This window comes from Pristis pectinata, chromosome 33 (genome assembly GCF_009764475.1).
Source record: "Pristis pectinata isolate sPriPec2 chromosome 33, sPriPec2.1.pri, whole genome shotgun sequence".
Classification (NCBI taxonomy): domain Eukaryota; kingdom Metazoa; phylum Chordata; class Chondrichthyes; order Rhinopristiformes; family Pristidae; genus Pristis; species Pristis pectinata.
The window spans coordinates 7113913-7132035 of NC_067437.1; the positions used below are offsets into that span (position 1 = coordinate 7113913).

The following is an 18123-nucleotide window of genomic DNA, read 5'->3' on the forward strand; positions in this document are numbered from 1 at the left end:
CTTTAAGTTTCTACCCTCTCATCTCAAACCTGTGCCCTCTGTTTCTAAACTCTTGCCTGGGCAAAAGATTCTATCTATCCCATCTACGCCCCTCATAATTTCATAAACCTCTATAAGGTCACACCTCAGCTTCAGACATTCCAGTGAGAATAAACACAGCCAATCTCTCCTTATAACTATGGCCCTCCATTTCAGGCAACACCCTGGTGAATCTCTTCTGCAAGGGCAGTGAAGGATGGGCAATAAATGCTGGCCTTGTAGGTGGTGCCTATGTTCCACAAGTAAGATGTATTTACAAGAATGATCTCACAACTGAAAATTGCCTAACAAAGGGTTAAATTAGACATGAAAGCAGTGCAAATGCCAATCTCAGGGATGGTAATGTGACTGCCATTGATATATCTGATGCTTCAAGATGACAGTCGGAGTGAGAGGAGGTGTTGGAGCAGGTGTCTTTGCACAAAGAGTTTCTGGATGAAACTTTTTTGTGCAAAGTGACTTACAAAAAGATCTTTTTATAAAGAGTAGAAATATTTAAAGCAATGAGGATTTGGAGAAGGTTATTTGTATAAGACGTTGGTGAGGCCGTACTTGAAGTATTGCATCCGGTGCTCCCGGTGCGGCCTCCTGTACATTGGTGAGACCCGATGTAGAGTGGGTGACCGCTTCATCGAGCACCTTCACTCTGTCTGCCACAACAGCCAGGAGCTCCCTGTGGCCAATTCCACATCCCACTCCCACACTGACATGTCTATCCACGGCCTCCCTCTACTGCCACATTGAGGCCAGACACAGGTTGGAGGAACAACACCTCATATTCCACCTTGGGAGTCTCCAACCTGATGGCCTCAACATTGACTTCTCTAACTTCTGGTAACCCCTCCCCTTCCTTTTTATCTCCCTCCACGACTTTGTCTTCCCTTATTCCTGTGGCTCCCTTCCCCTGCCTTGATGACCTGCCCATCTCCTCTCCTCCCCTCCTCCAACCTTTATTCCATGGTCCACTGCCCTCTCCTACTGGATCTCTCCTTCTTCAGCCCTCGGCCTCTTCTACCTATCACCTCTCAGCTTATTACATCTTCTCCCCCTCCCCCATCCACCTACCTTCCCCCTCTCACCTGGACTCACCTATCACCTGAACTCACCTGTCCCCTGCCTGCGTGTGCTCCTCCCCCTCCCCCCACCTTCTTATTCTGGCTTCTGCCCTCTTCCTTTCCAGTCCCAATGAAGGGTCTCGGCCCGAAATGTCGATTGTTTATTTCCCTCCATGGCTGCTTCCTGACCTGCCGTGTTACTCCAGAACTTTTCGTGTATTACTTGAAGTATTGTGTACACTTTTGGTTACCCTGTTATGGGAAAGGCATCATTAAGCCAGAAAGAGTGCAAAGAAGCTTTACGAGAATGTTGCCAGGACTTGGGAGAGTTTGTGCAGGCTTGGACTTTATTCCTTGGAGTGTAGGAGACTTATAAACGTGTATAAAATCATGAAGGCCATAGATAGGGTGAATGCACACAGTCTTTTTCTCTGGGAAGGGGAATCGAAAACTAGAAGGCATAGATTTAAGGTGAGAAAAGGTACCTGAGGGGCAACTTCTTCACCCAGAGGGCAGTCAGTATATGGAATGAGCTGCCAGAGGAAGTGTTTGAGGTGGGTACAATAACAACATTTAAAAGACCCTTAGACAGAGGCATGGATAGGAAAGGTTTAGAGGGATATGGGCCAAACTCGGGCAAATGGGACTAGCTCAGATGGGCATCTTGGTCATCATGAACGAGCTGGACTGGAGGGTTGCTTCCGTTATTCCGTGACTCTAAAGTTTTGTACGATGGAATAAGTTTTGGAACCAGAATTCTAATAATGGGCAAGTTAGTCTCTTTCTCACTATAAACCTCTATAGCTAAATAAAGGTCTCCAGCACTGAGCAAAACAAAGAGGATTTCTTAACTCAAGAACCTTTCGAAAGGGAACCCCCTATTCACAAAGCTCGTGGTGGTTTAACTATAGCTTTCTTTATCCAGTTTGTTCCGTAATCTCCCTGTGGAGAGAGCGTTCCATGGCATTGACTCACCTTCCCGGCAGAAGCTGAAGGAAGGACTGCTGGTACTGGAGGGATTCCTGGAAAGTCTTGCTGCAACAATCCTTACTTGGTCTCTGCCCAGTGCCTTCAACTTGTTGTAGTTCTTCATAAACTTCATAAAACAAATAGTAAGAAACAGGAAAACACTCCTGGTACTTGACACGCCAGTGCAGTGGATTCAGACACAAGTTCTCATCTACCTGGGGAGATACCTGCACTTGATTCCAAGTCAATGTATCTTCCTGACAGGCCCAGAGAGATGATCAACACCACCAGCAGAGAGGCCACAAAGCAGGAACTTAGATTTATGCTAACTTATTGAAGGGGGGCTTGAGGAAACATTTTTTCCTGCTGGGCAGTGGTAGGGGATTGGGATTCACTAGGTGGAGGGAACAGAAACCCTGAGCACACTTACAAGGCTGTAACATTCATATGGGACTTGGCAAGGTAGATGCAGGGGTGATGTTTCCCCTGGCTGGGCCATCTAGAACCTGGGATCCAGAGTTAAAAAGTGCTCGACTGTTCAGGATAGAGATTAAAAGAAACTTCTTCACCCAGAGGGTAGTGGACACATGGAGTTCTTTACCCAAGAGGGGGCTGTGGAGGTTCAGATTAGATTCAAGATAGATTTTTGATAGATTTTTGGATTTTTTGAGGAATCAAGGGATATAGGGTTGGTGCAGAAAGTGGTGCTGAGTTGAGAGATTGACCATGATCCTATTAAACGGGAAGGCAGATGGGCAAGCAAGTCTAAGAGGGAGTTTCACCTTGAGGGCTGATAGAACAGGAACCCCCATTCGCAAAGCTCTGGTGGCAAGGGATTGGGACCCACTGGGTGATAGGGGCAGAAACCCTGACAACACTTAAATGATACTTGCAGGGCTTCAGCATTCTTATGGGGCTTGGCAGGGTAGGTACCGTGACCCACTCCTGCTCCTATTTCTCTTGTTCTCAGGGTCTGAGGCTGGGAACTGGAGTTGATCTGAAAGGTCTTTCTTGTCAGTTATGAGACGAGGAGCTGATTGGTCCTCCTCTGTGGGGTAAATTTCTAGTATTCAGTGAAAATCATTGTTCTAAATTTATACTAGGGAGAAAGTGAAAACCTTGTAAATAAACCTTCAACAGTCACAACCTCTAATTCAATTATAGCAATACCTCCACAACTAAGCTCTGCAGTTGGGCTAACGCCTGGTTAATGATAAAGGCAATGAGTTCATTGTTTATTTATGGGCTATACCAACTGCACTTGGGTTGTTTTCTCTGGAGTGGCAGAGGCTGAGGCGAGACCTGATAGAAGTTTATAAGATTATGAGAGGCATAGGTAGACAGTGGTATCTTTTTCCCAGGGTAGAAATGTAAAATACTAGAGGACAGGTGAGAGGGGTAAGTTCAAAGATGTGTGGGGCAAGTTTGTTTTACACAGAGAGTAGTGGATGCCTGGAATGTGTTGCCAGGGGTGGTGGTGGAGACAAGTACAATAGAGGCATTTAAGAGGCTAGAACCATAGAACCATAGAAAACTACAGCACAGAAAACAGGCCATTCAGCCCTTCTAGTCTGTGCCAAAACATTATTCTGCTAGTCCCATTTACCTGCCCCCAGCCCATACCCCTCCAGACCTCTCTCGTCCATGTATCTATCCAATTTACTCTTAAAAGTTAAGAGCGAGCCCACATTTACCACATCAGATGGCAGCCCGTTCCACACTCCCACCACTCTTTGAGTGAAGAAGCTCCCTCTAATGTTCCCCCTAAACCTTTCCCCTTTCACCCTAAAGCCATGTCCTCTCGTTCTTAGATAGGGCACATGAATGTGCAGAGAATGAAGGGATATGGGCATTGTGTAGGCAGAAGGGATTAGTTTAGTTAGGTGTTTGATTACTAGTTTAATTAGTTCTGCCCAACATTGTGGGCCTAAGGGCCTGTTCCTGTGTTGGACTGTTCTATGCTCCATGTTCCATGTTCTATATTCTATGTTCCATGTTCTATGTGCACAACCCCATTTGACCTGAGGCCTAGCCACACAGTCCATGCATCACAGCCACAATTTTTTGATAAGGTACCTTTCTCGTTCTCTCGTTCTTCTGGAAATTTCCGATTAGTGCGTGAATTTTAACCATGAGTAGCTGGTGAGCTCTGAAACAGAGAGGGAGAGAGATAGAGAGAGAGATCTCAGACCAATTGCCTTCACAGTCACCATGGTCAATAGGTCAAAGCTTACATTTTCTTTTGGCTTCAGGATCCTTTCCCAAGTAACCAATTGCCAGTCAGCCTCAGAGCAGCTAAAGGTCCTGAGAAACGGAGCATCATGCAAACAGAGTTTACAACATACAATCTCTTCCCACCCACCCTACCTTACACCCCTGTTCCTTCCTCTCTCACAGACATATAAAGCTCCCCTGAAATGTCAATGTAAATTACTTCAACCTTACCATTATCAGCAGCAGGGCAGTGGGTTGAAATCATGTAATTGGGGGTTCACCTTGACCGATAAGTCAGAAATCACATTGTCACAGCAGTTAATCACTGCTTTAGTGACCCAGGTTTGATCCTGACTTTGGGTGCTGTGATTTTCTCCACGTAACTTGTGTGTGTTTCCCCAGGGTGTTCCAGTTTGTCCTCAAAGATAGTGCTGGCAGGTTAATTGGCTACTGCCATTTATCCCTAACATAGATGGGTGGCAAAAGAACCAAAGGGGAATTGATGGGCCTGTGAGAGAGAATAAGTTGCAGGGATACAGGGAAATAAGGTGAGGAGGGAGTGAGACTGTGGGATAATCTGCTGGAAGCCAGCATGGAGCTGACGGACTAAATGGCTTTTTTTGTATCATAGCAGAACAAAGCAAGAAGATAGAGTTGTAAAGAAGGCATGTGGCATGCTTGTATTTATCGCTAGGGGAATAGAGTGTAGGAGTCAGGAGGTCATGATGCAGCTGCATAAAACCTACACGGAGCATTGTGTGCACTTCTGGTCGCCCTATTACAGGAAGGATGTGGAGGCTTTGGAAAGCGTACAGAAGAGGTTTACCAGGATGCTGCCTGGATTAGAGGGTATGAGCTTTAAGAAGAAGTTGGACAAACTTGGACTGTTTCTCTGGAGCATTGGAGGCTGAGGGGGGACCTGATAGAACTTTATAAAATTATAAGAGTCATAGATAGGGTAGACAGTCAGAATCTTTTTGCCAGGGTAGTTATATTGAAATTTCAATTTGCCATGTTTTGGAGGAGATGTGCCTGAATCTACAAGGTATGCACACACGTTCTTAAACCTAAATTACAAACACAATCCAAGGGTGACTGTTGGGGTGCCCATCAGATCTGTGTCACTGTAGATCCACCAGTGTGGTCAATTCTCAGCTATTAGGGAAGGACAACAAATGGTGTCCCGTCCGATAAATGAATATAAAAACATTCTATACTCTGGCCACACTCTGTGTGAGGAAATCCCTAACCTTTCATGGCAATCTTATTGTTACATCCTTTCGTTCCAAACTCAGCGTTATGTCCACCAGTTTTGCCATTACTCCTGCCTACACTTCACGATGCCTCAGGAAAGCAGCCAACATAATCAAGGATCTCTCCAACCCTGGTTATTCTCTCTTCTCCCCTCTCCTGTTAGGCAGAAGATACAAAAGCTTGAGAACACGTACCACCAGACTCAAGGACAGCTTCTATCCCACTGTTATCAGACTCTTGAAGGGACCTCTCATACGCCAAAGATGAACTCGATCTCCCTATCCACCTCATCAAGGCTCTTTCACTTTATTTGCTGACTTGCTCTGCACTTTCTTGGACCTACAACACTATATTCTGCATTCTGTTTTTCTTTTTACTACCCCAATGTACTTATGTATGGCATGATCTGTCTGGAGGCAAAAGCTTTTCACTGCACCTTGGTACATTGACAATAATAAATCAAAGCCAATACCAAGCCCGTTCCCAAAGTAAAAACTCTGAGACAATTAAATCTTTACTGACTGCATCTTAATCCTTGTCAGCAACTCTCAGAACATCCAGGGACCCACATGGTCTCTCCAGGTGAATTCACTTGCACTTCCTCCAACCTAGTGTACTACATTCGGTGTTCACAGTGTGGTCTCCTCTATATCGGAGAAACCGAATGCAGTTTGTATGACCGCTTTGCGGAGCACCCGCGTTCAGTCTGCAGCGATGATCCTGAGCTTGCTGTTGCCTGTCATTTTAATTCTCAATATCCCATTCCCGTTCCGACTTGTCTGTCTGCAGCCTCCTCCACAGCCATAGTGAGGCCCAATGTAAACTAGTGGAAGAACATCTTACGCAACACACAAAGGAGCTGGAGGAACTCAGCGGGACAGGCAGCATCTGTGGAGGGAAATGGACAGTCGACGTTTCATGTCGAGACCCTTCATCTGGACTGGACAATAACATAATACCTTATCTTCTGTCTGGGCACTTTGCAACCCCTTTGCGATGAACACTGATATTTTCCAGCTGCAGGGAAACTGTTCTCTTGTTGTTTCCCTTTATTATTCTGATGTCCCTTTATCAGACTGTTTCTAAAAATTGCCTTGTTGATGGTCAGTTCTCATGCTTCTTATCACCTGACTTTTCGTAACGTAGCCTCATGTAGTCTTCAGTGTTACATCTCAGTCCTCCCCCCAGCACGGCTTTGAAAACTGACAGCCCTCTACTCTGTCCCCAGTTCTGAGGAAGGATCACTGACTGGTTTCTCCTTCCACAGATACTGCCCGACTGACTGACTGAGTTCTTCCAGCATTACTGGTTTGTTTCTGGTTCCAGCAGCTGCAGTATTTCTGTCCTGCATTTGTTTATCTCCATTCAAGACACGTGGGCTTCGCAGGCTGAGCCAGCAGTTATCACCCAACCCTGATTGCCCTGGTGGTGAGCTGCCTTCTCGAAGCGCTGCAGTCCTTGAGGTGTGGGTACACCCCCAGTGCTGTTAGGGAGGGAGTTCCAGTATTTTGACCCAGCGACGGTGAAGGAACAGAGATATATTTCCAAGTCAGGATGGTGTGTGGCTTGGAGGGCAAATTCCAGGGGGTGATGTTCCTGTGCTTTTGCTGGCCTTGTCCTTCTAGCTGGTGGAGGTGGTGGGTTTGGAAGATGCTGTGCAAGGAGGTTGGTGGAGTTGCTGTAGTAGTCCAACATCCTGTCTGTGGGATGGTTCAGTACAGCACATGGCCTCAGCGGGATTCTATGTAGAGTTGACAACTGTTTCAGATTCCCGCTCTGTTCTGATGAAGTGTCTTCAACCTGAAACGTTACCTTTGTTTCTCTTCCTGCAGAGTCTGCCTGACCTGCCAAGTGTTTCCAATGTTTTCTATTTCAGATTTCCAGCATCTGCAGTTTTCTTAAAATTTCCTTTTAAAGCTGGCATTCACTCCCTTTTATTCCTCCAGGAACAACCTGTTGCATTTTGCCTGTACTTTTTACTCCCTGGCACCATTTCTCTTTGCCATTCATCCACAGATCTCCTTGTCCTTCTGTCCCAGCCAGCTATTATCTTCCAAGGAATGTTTTGTTCCATTCCTGACTATTGAAATGAGCATCTCTGTTCTGCCGGACTGATATCTATTTGCTATAACCTACCTCCTGATGAGTTGCATTCAATAATGATACAGCTATCCAGAGAAGAGATGATACCATGTCAACTAAGCCCTTCAGCCGTTTTGTGGCACAGAATTTATATGTGGCAATCCTCCACCTACTGCATTTTTCTGGAGAAATTAACCTGCTATTATCGGGAGAAGTTGCTGGAGTTTCTGATTCCCTCCACAACAAAAAAAACATCCTCTTGAGTAAAATAGACAGTTATCTGCAGGTCACACACCCTGCCCCACCTCCAGTGCATTGGTAGATGTGGTGCTGTCAATAAATTTTGGAAGTTTCCCACACCACTGTACCTGTTACAGCTGGGAATGGTTCCTTGCTCTAGGTCCTGCATGGTGACTGGGTCCACACGAGCACAGAGCCACTCGCTGCCTGAATGGTAGTTAGTGTCCAACACATGCAAAATCTCGTCACACTTCACCTGCAAGGAGCAACTGTCAACCTGGCCCAGAATATTGAGATTCACTCGGATATAGAAGGAGTCTCCACCCAGTGGCTCCTTGACCTGTAGCGCCCGCTGAAGTGTCCTGTAAGCTAGAGGTACACAAATTAATGCTGAAGTGAGAGATGGAGCTTTGGACACAAAGCGGACAGTCACTGGAGGGAGAGTGAACTGACCACCAGCCCATTAACACACATGTGCATGGTTCACACAACATTCTCCATGCACACATCACACTCCAAGTAACAACATGTAGTTAAGAGTGTGCTTTTGGCACGCTGGACTTTGTCAGTTGGGGCACTGAGTATAAGAGTTGGGATGCTATGTTGCAGTTGTACAGGGCACTGGTGAGGCCGCATGTAGAATACTGTGTTCTGTTTTGGTCGCCCTGCTACAGGAAATATGGCATTATGCTCAAAAAAGTGCAGAGGAGATTTACGAGGATGTTGCTGGGACTCAAGGGACTGAGCTATGGAGAGAGGTTGAGCAGGTTTGGACTTTTTTCATTGGAACGTAGGGGAATGAGGGGTGATCTTATGGAGACGTATAAAATTATGAGGGGCATAGATAGGGTGAATACACACAATCTTTTTACCAGGGTGGGGAAATGAAGAACCAGAGGGCACAGGTTTAAGGTGAGAAGGGAGTGATTTAATAGGAACCTGAGGGGCAACTTTTTCACCCAGAGACTGGTCAGTATGTGGAACGAGCTGCCAGAGGAAGTGGTTGAGGCAGGTACATTAACAACATTTAAAAAGTTGTTTTAAAAATGTACCAAGGGCTTGTACATGGATAGGAAAGGCTTAGAGGGATATGGGCCAAACGCAGGCAAGTGGGGCTAGCTCAGGTGGGAATCTTGGTCGGCATGGATCAGTTGGGCTGAAGGGTCTGTTTCTGTGCTGTATGATTCTATAGCTAAGCCACATTAGATCAGAAAACCACTTGGCTAGTCAAAGAGGTAGGTTTTAAGAACCATCTACTTTTAGGTGAGGGAACCTGTGACGGAACAAGGTTTGGCGAGGACTTATGCACTAAAGGCACCATTGCCAAAGACAGAGAGATGAAGATCAGAGATGACCAAAACGGCTTCAGGGAGAAAACTATCGGCATGTTAGAGCACATTCCCGGCCCACTTACCCTTGCTGGGCTGAAGCTGAAGGGGATCTGGCAAAACACAATGGCGCAAAGTCCAGAAAGTGTCCTTTCCTGTGCAGTTCTGCAGCGTGGTCCTCTGCCCACTTCTCCCTTCCAGCTGAAGAGACATTCAAACATGGGATGAGTCCAAAGATTCATCCTCTTACCTCTGGGATCTGAGCCCAGCTTAACCTGATGGGATCAGTCCTCCATTCTACTAACCATGGGGCACCAGAGCTTCATGGGATGCTCTTACCTCAAGGGGACATGTTGTGTGTTTAATTCCCACCGTAGACTTGAGGACTGTTTTCTCTCCTCTTGACTCAGAATGCATTTATGTAGCACCATTAATGTCATTCAATATCCCAGTTAGTTTGTCCCGCCTCCTAGAGATTCAGGATGCTGTGGCTACAGTCTCCCAGGTCAGGGCTGAGCAAGCCGGGACACTACAGTAGAATTCCATGTACCTAGACACACAGGATCTGTCTCTGTATCTGTACCAGATACTTGTTGCTTCTTTCAACACAGTGGAGACTTGCATTTGTGACGACGGGAGGACCCAAATGTTTGGCAGCCAATAAAGGACTTTGGAAATGTAGACACTAATGTAGCATCTGTGCACAGCAAGCTCCCACAAGCAGCAAAGTGACAATAACCAGTCTGATGTTGGTTGAGGGATCAATACTGGCTCAGACACTGGAGACCATTGACCTGTAGCCACCAGAGGGAGAAGGCAGAGCCTCAGTTTAATGTCTTACCTGAAAGGAGCACTCCAACATTGCAGCACTTCCTTGGTAGCTCCAGGGTGCATCTTGAACCCAATTAACCCTCCCAATACCAAAGCCAGAGTGTTGCCAAGTGAGCCCGGAGCTGAAAGAAAAAAATCTGCTCCGAGTTTATTCCCTAACATCTGACCCTTCTCAAATGAGGCTGGTGTTCCAGTGTAGGTCTGAAGGGGTGCTGCACTGTTGGAGGCATCACCTTTCAAGCAGAATGATGAATCAAGACCTGAAAGGCCAACATTAAAGGTCCCACACCAACATTTTGAGGGCAACAGAATGTTCTCCCCGGTGCCAGTCAATATATATCCCTCAGTAACATCCCAAAAAATCAGAGCGACTGGTCATTTCATAGTGGACTCTGCCCAATACATCTCGGGCACGTCCCTCCCCACCATTGGTAGTATCTACAGGAGGTGCTGCCTCAAGAAGGAACATCCTTCATCAAAGATCCCCACCATCCGGGCCATGCCATCTTCTCGCAGCTTCTATCAAGCAGGAGGTACAGAAGCCTGAAGTCCCACACCACGAGGTGCAGGAACAGCTACTTCCCTTCAACCATTCAGTTCTTGAACCAACCTGCACAACCCTAATCACTACCTCAGTATTGCAGCACTATGACCACTTTGAACACTTTGCACTAACATGGGCTTTGATTTTTTTTGTTCTAATTGTGTTCTTTCTTGTGAAAATTGTGTATAATTTATGTTTAATTTACATTTTTCCTTGTGAATGCTGCTTATACAATGCTATGTGCCTGTGATGCTACTGCAAGTAAGTTTTTCATTGCACCTGTGCACACATGCACTTGTGCATATGACAATAAACTCGAATTTGATTTTGACTTTGACATTGCTGTTTGTGGGTTCTTGTGCACAACTTGCATTGTCACATTTTCTACATCACAACAGCTGGTGCACTTTAGGATGTATCTCACTGGCTGTAAAGTGCTAGGAGATAGCCTAAAGTCGCCGAAGAGTCTTTGTTTGGTTGCAATTAATTTGGCCGACACGTTACTGCAAGTTTCTTCTGCCGCTGGGTTTGAGCTGTTTCACCTGGAGAACTGTCTCCTCCCCCACCCAGGGCAGGGTTGAGATCTGCTGTTTGCTACATCAACATGTTCTGACCCAACACTGTGCAGAAACTCCTTGTCTCCCTGCATCTTCCTTAGACAGAAGGACATAGAGCGAGGGACAAAGACAAATCAAATAGCCGCTCGATCCTGCCCTGGACATTACTTTCCCCATTCTCTTCACAGACACCCTCAGTTGATCTATCTCCAACTGGAATATCTTCCATGAGTCACGGCCTCTGAGGGAAGAAATTCCTCATCTCAACCTTAAATGGGCAACCCCTTATACGGAACTATGTTCCCTAGTTCTAGACTGCCCCACTAGGGGAGACATCCTCCCACTGTTGTCCCTTGTCAACCCTCTCAGAATCTTATATGTTTCAATAATATCACCTCTCATTCTAAACTTCGACAGGTATAGGCCCAACTTGCTTGACCTCTCATCTTACAGCGACCCCTTCATAAAACACGAGAAAGGAGCAGGAGTAGGCCACTTGGCCCCTCAATCCTACCCCACCCTTCAGAATCATCATGGTTGATCTACACCGGCCTCAACTCCTCTTCTGTATGTTCCCCACATAACTCTCAATCTTTCAGATATTCCTCTATCTCCACCTTAAATACATCCAATGATCCACCCTCCTCCACCCTCGGGGGCAGAGAATTCTGGAGATTCACCACCCTCTGAGAGAAGAAATTCCTGCACTCCACAGTTTTAGATGACCAGCCCCTTATCTTGTCGTCACGTCCTCTTGTTCATGACTCTCCCACTTGTGGAGACGTCTACCCCACCAAGCCCCTTCAAGGTCTTTAATGCTTGAATAAGATCACCCCTCATTCTTCTAAACTCCAAAGAATACTGACCCAAACTGTCGAGCCACTCCTGATAGGACAACCCTCTTACCCCAGGAATTAGCCTGGTGAATATCCTTTGCCTCCCTTTGGAGACACAGGAGACTGCAGATGCTGGAATCTGGAGCAACACACAATCTACTGGAGGAACTCAGTGGGTTGAGCAGCATCTGTTGGGGGGGTAGGGGAAGAAATTGTCTCACCACTCCCTCTCTCCTCTTTATACCGGCCATCTCCCACCTCCACTCTCAGTCCTGAGGCAGGGTTTCGACCTGATATGCTGAAAATTCTTTTCCCTCCCACAGATACTGGTCAACCCTCTGAATTCCTCCAGCAGATTATTTGTACCTCCTTTGGGCTACCTCCAATGCTATGATTTCCTTTTTTTTGGGTAAGGATTCCTCATTCCAGGAATCTACCCAGTAAACCTCCACTGCACAACCTCCAGTCCATGTATACCCTTTCTTAAGTACGGAGACCGAAAATGTGCACAGCACTCTCGGTACAGTCTCAACACCTTCCCTGGGGATGGTCCCAATTATCCGTACTAACTTCAGAGGAAATTCATATGATGTATCAATTGTCGCACCATTACACAGAAGAGGAGAGGCTTCCAGGTAAATGTGGGTCTTCAGCTGTCTAAAACATAGGTACTGCATCATATATACATGCGCTCATTTACTGCTTTCAACATGGACACAGTGGATCAACTAGATTACAGCTTCATACATAAAGAGTAGGCAAGGCTGGTCTGTGCATTCTACCACTCACCCACACACGGGACAGTTTAGAGCAGCCAATTAACCCACCTACCTGGGTCATTCTCTCTTCTCTCCTCTTCCATCGGGTAGAAGATACAGGAGCCTGAGGGCACATACCACCAGGCAAGGACAGCTTCTACCCCACTATGATAAGACTATTGAACGGTTCCCTTATATAATGAGGTGGACTATGACCTCACGATCTACCTTGTTGTGACCTTGCACCTTAGTGCACTGCACTTTCTCTGTAGCTGTGACACTTTACTCTGTACTGTTATTGTTTTTACCTGTACTACATAAATGCACTCTATACTAGTTCAATGTAACTGCACTGTGTAATGAATTGACCTGTATGATCGGTGTGCAAGACAAGTTTTTCACTGTACCTTGGTACAAGGGACAATAATAAACCAATACCAATAACAATACCTGCTGACCTGAGTGCCTTTGGGGTGTGGGAAGAACCCAGAAGAAATCCACGCATGCAAACTCCACACAGACAGCACCAGAGGTCAGGATTGAACTCGGGTCTCTGGCACCATGAGGCAGCCACTCTACTGGCTGTGCCACTGGACCACCCCTGGGTGTGGCAATGAAGAATGAATCCCACTGGATGCAAAGCCCAGACTGAACACATGTGGTCTGACCAGAACTTTGTCACCAGTTCTTGACAGGCACTGAGTGACTCAAAAAAAACCAGTGAACCAAACCCTCCACAGATGCTGCCTGACCCATTGAGTTCCTCCAGCATCTTGTGTGTTGCTCCAGATTCCAGCATCTGCAGTCTCTTATGTCTCGGGAAACTAATGAACAGGTTTAAAACACGGGATCTGAGGGTCACTGGCAATGCTAGCTTTTATTGTCCTACACTGATGAGTAGTTGATGGGGAATGGATGACCAACGTAGGGACAGATTGGCAGGGAGACCCTGGATCTGACTCACCCCCAGTAGCTGGTATCCCTGCTGTGGCTCCGAGCCTTGATGCTCAGGGTTGGCCAAGATGCTGGCTGTGTTGCCCCCGACGATGGTGAGGTCACTGAGGATGTGTTCGTGGTCGTGCTTGACATCAATGCTGATGCTGCTGAGATCCGGCAAAGACAACGACAGAGAAAGTGTCCTACAACAACACAACCTGTAACCAAGCCGCTCCTTGTTGATCAGAGACTTGAAGTGTGTTGTAATGGGACAGAGGAGTTGCACAGGGCAATGGAAGGCAGGGTACAGTAGGGGGGGTGCACAGGAGTGGGAGGTGAGGGTGTAGCGACAAGAACAATCAGGAAGAGGCTCTTCAACATGCAAAGCCAGATCATAGAATTGTTAAGGTACAGTTGGAAGCCATTCAGCCCATCAAGAAGATGCCAACTCGCATTAGTCCCATTCCCCTGCTCTTTCCCCATAGCCCATCCAACTCCCCACTGAAAGCCCTGGATGATTCCGATTGTATCATCGGCTGGTACGGAGGCTCCAATGTGAAGGATTGAAAGAGGCTGCAGAGGGTTGGAGATCCAGCCAGCTCCATCATGGCACAAAGCCCCCCACCCTCCCCCCTCCCACCGCCATCAAGGACATCAAGAGGTAGTGCCTCAAGATGGCAGCATCCATCATTAAGGACCCTCACCACCCGAGACACACCCTCTTCACGTTACTACCATCGGGGAGGAGGTACAGGAGCCTGAAGACCCACACTCAATGTCTCAGGACCAGCTTCTTCCCCTCCGCCATCAGATTTCTGAATGGTTCATGAACCCATGAACACTACCTCGTTATTCTTCTTTTGCACAATTTATTTATTTTTGTAATTTATAGTAATTTTTATGTCTTGCACTGTACTGCTGCTGCAAAGCAACAAGTTTCACGACATACGTCAATGATAATAAACCTGATTCTTGTTCTGGTTGCATCTCTCCTCCAGGAAGCGAGTTCCAAACCAACACCGCTCACTGTGTGGAAAGTTTCTCCTCCTATCCTCCTTGCAACTTTTACCCCAAACTTTAAACCTGTTCTTGAGTCCTTGTACCCTCCACTGATGGGAACATAAGAAATAGAAGCAACAAAAGGCCATTCAGCCCCTTGCATGTAATCTATCATCCAATAAGACCTTTTACCTCAGTGCCACTTCCCTGCACTGACCACACACCCCCTGATTGCCTTAATATCTAAAAGTCTATCAATCAATCTGCTTGTACCTTGGGGAAAGAATTGCAATGACCCCAGTGAAGAAATTTCTCATCTGAAAGGCGGACCCTCGTTTTACAAAGGTGACTCCCTGCTCCAGAGCCCTGCAAACAAGGGAAGCACCTTCCTTGCATCTACACAGTGAGGTTCATTAATGTGTCAATGAATTGAGGAATAGCTTCCCTAGATTTGCTTCCCCCAAACCCACCTTGATCCCAATCACCTCCCTTGCTCCAAAGGCAACCCCAGTTTATCAGTCCAACACTGAAGCTGAAACCCCTCATCATTTTGGAACACAGGCACCTGAAGACCATGAACACCATGGCCACAGGCAGAGAACTCAGGGTTACTGAGCTGGTCAGGAGCAGGGGAATCTGTCAACCCTTTGGAGCCCTTCTGGTCATCTGATGGGTGAGAGTGAAGGAACCTGGGGCCATTGCGGGGTAAATCTGAGGGATGGAGAGGAGGGGTAAATAGGGTGGAGGGGGTGGTGTATGGGGGTGGGTGAGTGACAGAGGGGGTGGTATCAGGGTGGGTGAGTGGTGGAGGGGGTGGTATCTGAGGGTGGATGAGTGGTGGAGGGGACAGTCACAGGCAGTGAGTTACCTCCTGTTGCTGCCAGCTTTGACATTGGTCGATGCCTCTCCCAGGTCCTCAGAGTCTGGGAACGAGAAGTCCCTCTCTGATCCAGCAGTGAACGATAAGCTCAGGTTTTGAATTTTATCTGCAAAGCAAACAGCTTGTGTTTACACGGTGCCTCTCAGTGCAGTTAAAGCGTTTTCTCATGACATAGAAACAGGCCATTCTGTCCACCAAGCCTCGGCTGGCACTCAGAGCAATCCCAATTCCCACTCATTTTCCCTGCAACCAAATCTCCCCATATTCCCATCAATTCTACCCCTCACCCACACACGGTGGGGGGGGGGGGGGGGGGGGTGAGTTTCAGCGGCCAATGAACTTACCAACCTGTGCGTCTTTTGGATGTGGGAGCAAACCGGAGCACCCAGGGGAAACCCACACAGTCACGAACAATGTGCAAACTCCACACAGAGAGCACCGGAGGTCAGGATTGAATCCGGGTCTCTGGAGCTGTAAGGCAGCGGCCCTACCCACTGCGCCACTGGTATGGTGGTTCATGGGAATGCACCGGCCACATCTGAAACTACTGGGGAAGGTAACCAGAAGATTGACCGTAAAGAAGGGGAGACTACGGTGGGTGTTCCAGAGCTCAAGGCCCAGGCTGCTGATGGCACAGGTGATACATGCAAAACCAGAAGAGCAAGAGGGCAGAATTGGAGAAACAAAAATAAGGGAGAAGATGAAGGATTTGAAAACAAAGGCAAGGGAATGTGGTGAATGGGCTGATCTTCTGAAGAGTTTGTACCTTCTGCAGAATAGACACCAAACATTCTTTCCTTCAGAGCACTTCAATCGCCCACCTATGGACTAGTGCTGGAAGATGGGATTAATTCGGATAAGTGCCCAGTGGCTGGTGTGGATCGAGGAGGCTGAAGGGGTGATCTCACGGAGGTTTATAAGATCATGAGGAGTATAGATAAGGTGAACAGACAAAGCTTTCCCCAGGATAGCAGAGTACAAAACTAGAGGGCAGAGTGAAAGGGGAGAGATTTAAAAGTAACCTGAGCCGCAATTTTCACACAGAGGGTGGTGGGTATGTGGAACGAGCTGCCGGAGGATGTGGTAGAGGTGGGTACAATTACAAGATAAGATTTCTTATCTGTCACATGTACATCGAAACACACAGTGAAATGCGTCTTTTTGCATAGAGTGTTCTGGGGGCAGCCCGCAAGTGTCGCCACGCTTCTGGCACCAACATAGCACGAACATAACTTCCTAACCCGTACGTCTTTGGAATGTGGGAGGAAACCGGAGCACCCGGAGGAAACCCACGCAGTCACAGGGAGAACGTACAAACTCCTTACAGACAGCAGTGGGAATTGAACCCGTATCGCTGGTGCAACATTTAAAAGGCATTTGGACAGGTACATGGTTTGGAGTGATGTAGGCCAAACGTGGGCAAATGAGACTAGCTCAGGTAGGCACCTTGGTCAGCATGGACGAGCTGGGCCGAAGGGCCTATTTTGTGCTGTATGACCCCTATACGTCTAATCTGAGGAAAAGCTACTTAATAATTCTCAAAATAAGGATCAGTTACTGTGGGAAGGAATTGGGAGAGAATTATTAGGTCATACTATTGGCTTTCCTTTAGTCTCTTGATGGAGTGACACTCTCAGCAATGAAACCACCTATTGCCCCAGATATTGAGGTAGTTGCTGGGCTGTTTAGAGTCTGGGGGGGTGGGGGGAGTGGGTCTGGAGTCAGGTTCAGACCAGACTGGGTTAAGGGAGGCAAATTATCTCCCCTTCAAAGGACGTGACAGAGCCAGGTAGTTCTCTATAACAATCTAGTATAGTTGTTGAACTATAGAATTGTCACTACACAGCAGGCCGTTGCAGTTCTTGGAGGAGCGACTCTCCCTGACCAATTTGCCCACTCTTTTCCCCCAACAGCTCACACCAATCTGATCCCCTTCTGTCAGCCCTGATTGCTTCCACCAGCCCTGTGGGCAGTAAGGTTCAGATCATTAGCATCAAACAAACGGACAGAAGAACTCGGTGAGTCAGGCAGCATTGGCAGAGGGAAACAGACAATTAACGTTTCGGGTTGAGAAGATGAAGTGTTCAGGTGAAGGGTCTCGACCCGAAACGTTCCCTCCACAGATGCTGCTCGACCTGCTGAGTTCCTCCAACAGTTTGTTTCTTGCTCCAGATTCCAGCATCTGCAGCCTCCTGTGCCTCCGGGTTCCGAGCATTGCCGCTCTGTCGGAGGGAACCTCTCTTCGCACTCCCCAAACCTTTTGCTCTTCACTGTGAATCAAGACCTTCCTGTTCATTCAGCGCTCCACCAGTGGGACAGCTTCCTGCTATTTACCCCCTAAATGTCACCATTATGGGCACTAACATCTTATGCTTTTGTATTTAAATTCCACAGCTCAAACCCAACCTGGAACACCAACTGTTTACCCTGAAATGCCAGCTGTGTGCCCTGCAACACTGGCTTGGAATGCTGGCTGAATCTAGACAATCGGTTAACCACTTCACCATAGCGCCCAATGTCTCCCCTCTCCATTGACATTAGAGTTGCCTGTCTAACGACAGGTAGTGTGTCTCCTTTTCAGGGCTTCTGTCGATAAGCAAC

At 47.3% G+C, this 18123-nt stretch overlaps 1 protein-coding gene across 2 annotated transcripts in view; it reads right to left on the minus strand.

The window, feature by feature from the left end:
- The window catches only part of LOC127585477 (caspase recruitment domain-containing protein 11-like), a 70048-nt gene that overhangs the window by 10126 nt on the left and 41799 nt on the right, over positions 1-18123 (minus strand). The window contains exons 14-19 of one of the 2 annotated variants that reach the window (XM_052042957.1): positions 15511-15628; positions 13672-13810; positions 9268-9382; positions 7982-8222; positions 4140-4212; positions 2070-2190 (exon numbers count right to left, since the gene is read on the minus strand). In XM_052042957.1, coding sequence (XP_051898917.1) covers positions 2070-2190; positions 4140-4212; positions 7982-8222; positions 9268-9382; positions 13672-13810; positions 15511-15628 — 807 coding nt within the window. Of the gene's footprint in view, positions 1-2069; positions 2191-4139; positions 4213-7981; positions 8223-9267; positions 9383-13671; positions 13847-15510; positions 15629-18123 lie in introns of both variants that reach the window. The other variant, XM_052042956.1, reaches the window with a different exon arrangement.